This window comes from Acyrthosiphon pisum, chromosome A2 (genome assembly GCF_005508785.2).
Source record: "Acyrthosiphon pisum isolate AL4f chromosome A2, pea_aphid_22Mar2018_4r6ur, whole genome shotgun sequence".
Lineage (NCBI taxonomy): Eukaryota > Metazoa > Arthropoda > Insecta > Hemiptera > Aphididae > Acyrthosiphon > Acyrthosiphon pisum.
In genome coordinates this window covers 25173833-25179184 of record NC_042495.1, presented here as the reverse complement: position 1 = coordinate 25179184, position 5352 = coordinate 25173833, and the positions used below count along the sequence as shown (strand labels likewise).

The 5352-nt window shown below is 27.2% G+C and overlaps 1 protein-coding gene across 1 annotated transcript in view; it reads left to right on the top strand.

The window, feature by feature from the left end:
- LOC100159788 (enoyl-[acyl-carrier-protein] reductase, mitochondrial) overlaps nt 1-2167 on the top strand; it is a 9607-nt gene extending 7440 nt beyond the window's left edge. Inside the window, exons 3-4 of the mRNA XM_001949298.5 lie at nt 1207-1487; nt 1575-2167. Of these exons, the coding sequence (XP_001949333.1) occupies nt 1207-1487; nt 1575-1977 (684 nt within the window). The 3' untranslated portion in view covers nt 1978-2167. The remainder of the gene's footprint in view (nt 1-1206; nt 1488-1574) is intronic.
- The last annotated feature ends 3185 nt before the right edge of the window (nt 2168-5352 follow it).

Below are 5352 nucleotides of genomic sequence, written 5' to 3'. Positions count from 1 at the left end.
AAAGCGACCCATACACGATCAATATTATTATTCTATATTAGACATTGAGAATCTTATTGACCGGGTATTGGCTCTATTGAATCTTTATTACCGGGTGATCATGAAGGTCAATAATATCTAACGTGTTGGGCAGATTAAGACACCCTGTACACCAAAAACTCTCTACTTGATTTACATAAACGACATAGGTACCCACAACTCTTAAAGCACATCTCTCTCTATTCGGTGACGACACAATGTTCTTTACTTTCGACAAAAGCCCAAAACGAGCAGCCATTCAATTACAACGCCCAACGGAGCTACACGTTTTTTACAAATCATTTATCTTGATAGATCAATGGTAATCAGTACTAATTACTAATATTTTCAAATCATCTAACTCTCCAAATCTACTTAGCCAATTTCCATATACATATTATCTTTAGTGCGCAAAGTTAAATAACTCAAAAACTACTAGTTGGAATATTTATCTAGATGCATCAAAATTCTCAGTAAAAATATATTATGCTGAATAATTAAAAGTAAAAAAAGAGGATTCCTATTTGTTAAAAAAAGTTTTTGTGTAACAATCTCCTTCTTAAATGGTATAAAAAATCTTAAGTATTTGAAAGTCTTCTAGTGTATTTAAAAATTCTAAAAATCGAAGTTTTAAAATAATATGTATAATTTAAATAAAAAAAATAGCGTGAGCATGCTAAAATATCACTCTGTATAATATTAACGCAAAGCAGAGTAGGAGAATCATTTATTTTATAATAAACTATGAAATATTTGAAATATTTGAAACGGCAAAATAATAAATAGTAATTATTAAGTACATAATGGAGAAACTAATATATCAAAATTCAAATTATAGCGGTACATCAATTTTTTCAACAAAATTACCCACCAAATAATGTAATATAAAAATTATAGGCCTCATTTGTAAAACAAAAGTTAGTATCGCCGCAAGACACTATTTAAGTACTACAAAAAATCTCAAAAATTTAAAAATATTCCTTTTTTAAAAATTTGAAAAATTCAATTTTTAATAAATAAATTATTAAATTAAAAAAAATAGGGGTGCGTATGCTTGGTGAATCACCCTATATTCAAGTATGTATGAAATAGAACAATATTCTAAATACATTATCGGATATATTATGATACGTTTGTCTGCATGTCCTGTTATGATTCTTGATTAATAATGATATTATTATGTTTCAGGTAAGTAAAGATACCAATGTGTATGCATTAAGTAGTATTACTTCAAATCCGTGTACTGCGTATAGAATGTTACATGATTTTGTTTCACTAAACAAAAATGATGTTATTATACAAAATGGAGCGAACAGTGCATGTGGTCAGAACATTATTCAATTGGCAAACATTTTTGGCTATACAACTGTAAATATTATACGCAATAGACCTGAACCAGACTTGGAAAATTTGAAAAATCTTCTTAAGTGTCTAGGTGCTTCATACGTACTTACTGAAGAAGAATTAAGGTAAAATAGTAATTATTATATTTCAGTTTGTATTTTTGCGTTAATGTTGTCTATTCAATATATTAACATATCATTTTTCTTATTTAGGACTACGGATTTGTTTAGAAGTGGAGTCTTACCCAAACCACGTTTAGGAATAAACAATATAGGTGGTAAAAGTTCCACAGAAGTTTTACGTACATTGAACAATGGTGGTGTAATGGTGACTTATGGTGGTATGTCGAGAGAACCAGTCATTGTTCCAACCGCTTCTTTTATATTTAAAGACATTCAACTCAGAGGTTTTTGGATGACTAGATGGCGTAAAGAAAATGCTAACACTGAGCAATACAACCAAATGTATGATGAACTTTTGCAATTTATGAAAGATGGCAAGTTAGTTGCACCAGCTTACAAAACATTACCATTAAACTCATTCAAAGAAGCGTTAAAAAACACTATATCATCCAAAGGCTTCATTGGTCATAAATACTTTTTAGATTTACAATAATGATTGCTGCTACTGATACATATAAGATTACATAAATATACTTGTATGTTTCAATAATATAATCTTAAAGTCTCAACTAAATTGTATATTATATTAATGTATATGTTATTTATATATATTTCTATAATTGATCTTTGTTATAATTGAATGTTAATTAATTTTTAAATAAATTCGTTTGAATTAAATTAAATAAATCAAGGTCTTGGTTCACTTTTAAAAATACCTTGCTGTTATGTTAAAATAATCAATAGTAGTACCAAATATTTTAAATTAATCTATTATTGTTTTTATCCTAAAAGAATTTCAGATAAAATACTTAATAGATATTATGTAGCATTATAATTTGTAGTGTTTTCCTCAGTATGCACATTAACTAAAATGGAGTATTACATTACACACATTATGTAACCCGTTTAATTGAAATATATTTTTAAATAAATCTTATTAGACACTAAATATCAATATGTAGACCCTAAACAGACAACCAGCCTCTTTCTTATGGATCGTATATCTATATTATATAGTATGGTCATAACAAGAGATACATTTTAGTGGTTCTAAAATTATGTATACCTACTAGTTTACTATACCACCTATTATAAATTCTAAAATCATTAATAACCAAATTTTGTTATAACTTCAACTTTATTACCTATTTAATTGTATAAATTATATTATTACACTTACAAAGCAAATAATTCTCTTATTATTACAATATAATATTTTACAAGTTACGACCATACAACAAAAACATTTGATATTGGTTAATAAGAATATAATTTATTATTTTAAACCTGTGTTATTTGTTTGAGTACTGTAGGTAAACCAACACTGATTCGGTTTTTATACTATTTAAAACATCCCTCTTAATATTTAAAATGGACAAGTCAGTAAACCATTGCTGTAACAAACTTGTTCTCATACCTCAACCAATTTTTAATTTGTTGCATACTAGAAAAACTACTTCACATGATACAGTTAACAAAACTTATTGCAATTGTAACTGAAATTTGAAATTACTTAATTATGTTAGAAAACACTTTTTTGATTTGTTTTTTTTTTTTATATTAAAACGTCAAATAAAATAAAATATCAAATAAATTAAGGAAATTGCTCTTTTATCACATTATGACTGGTGTCTTATTACAGTGGCTAGGACTAGGAGTTGCTGAATTAGAGATTACCCCACATAACTCCCTTATTTGCACCTATGTTAAATAGTCAATATTGTGGTTTTTATACAATACAATTCTTGTGTGGTGTGGGCATGGGTGTCAAGCAAATATTCTCTCTATAGATATTAAAAAGTTTTCATGATCAATATAGTTATTTTATTTTTATCATTAGTAAGGTATAAATAAGTAAGGTATATAAATAATAAATAGGTAGGTATTATATTATATAATATTTAAAGACATTTCAAAGTGTAAACATACGTGTAGTTATAACTGCTGTAATTTATAAGTACCTAAACCTTTCGGAATCAGACCAATCTCGTGTGTTTCAAAAAGTAAATAGGTATTCATAAGTTCACCATTTAAGCATTGATGTACGTCAAGTAGATTTTATTCTTTAACACATTACCACTCTCTGTATTTGTTAATACAATTCTTCAATGTTTATCCAGAATGGCGAGATTGAAGACCATAAAGCAATACTTACCTAGTATTCAATTAATGATTATAAGCACTTCTGGCCAGTGACTAGTTAAAAGTTCAAATTCTAGTTATATGAGAAACCTAATGAATATCCAATATTGTAAATATTAAACTTCAAACACTCATAAAAATTTAATTTTAAGGTTTTTTTTTTTTTTTTTGATAAATGTAGGCAAAACTATAAAGAATCCATTATTAAATATTCAAAACATAGATTTAAAACAAAACATTTTATGAACTTCTAACTCGAAATAATTTGCACATTTTCGACATTTTACGTATTTTGTGAAAATTTGAAATTTAAATGCTAATAAAAAAAATTGTGACCATATTTTTTCAACTACCTTTGTAACAATATATTAGGAGCTTTTTATTCAATTTCCAAGCAATTTTATCCAACGAATAACATTTTATTGATAATTATAGAAAAAAAAACGAAAAAAAATTGTAAACTGAAAATGTTCGTAAACAGATCAACATAAGTCAAAGTACTTTGAAAATTGTATGGTGTAAACAAAAGGGTAATATAAACATTCAGTGTAAATGTCATGTATCTACAATAATTTTTTTAGACTTACACCAAAAACCAAAATCGATTTTGTCAAAAACCGATTTTGCATAAAAATTACCATTTTTCCTAATTATTTTTCCGGTGCTTTTGAAAAAAACTGGGGTTTATTTACTTCTGACCCTCCCCCCACAATAAAATCTAAGCATTTTTACTGTCTGAAAAGGTGATGACAGACACAAATAAAAATTTTAAAATTAAAAAAAAAACTCGTCATTGTAAAATTAATACATCTATCACTCCGCGCTCAGAATCTAAAAGTGACGCAGTTAATATTTCCCTAAAAGTTTTTTTATATTTTTAAATATCTTAAACTTTACTCAAATAACTATTCTCTTAGGACAACTTAACGCAAATACTAGTTTGAAAAATATGGTTAACATGCCCTGCTTTGAGTATAATTTAATGTAATATCAGTTCCTACATTATATTAATACAGTAGGTACCTAGTATAATCTTACAACCATAAATTATATTTTTAATTATCAAATAGTATATGTAAAAAATCAGCCATATCAGCCCCCCATTCATAACAAAATCATTTGACCGCCACTGGGTTAGTGGTGCATAATAAGAAGATAAGTAAAGGGGAGTTAGCCAGAGAGAAAACTGGGAGCCATCAGATTTTGAAATTGAGGTAGGTATAGGGAATCAATATCACAGATTAGTACCTACCTTACGAAAGAACTTATATTTTATATTAGATTTGCCTCTGAAATGTTCTAAGTTCATGACGTTACTAGGAAATGCGATCCCATAGTGGGGAGACACACCTCTATAAAATTGGCAAGTCTAATTTTTAGTCAGAATTTTATAGCAATTCTCAAGACGTAAAGTAAGTTGTAAGTAGGTAGGTATCTAAAATTGTAATATATTTTTTAACAATCTTTCCTTGAGTTAACTAACTATCTACTTTAACTGTAGTAAATCGTATTAGTTGATCATTGCATCGATAGACATTATATGTTAGGTACCTATGCTTTTAATTCTTATGTACAGTAATATAACATATTAATACAATACAATATAATATAAAACAAACCTACCTAGCTATGAATACCTACAACCATTAATAATCATTATTAGTGCACGGATGTTGATGCCCAAACAACACTGCAAAAAACATTAAGGACATAAAAAAACGCGAAA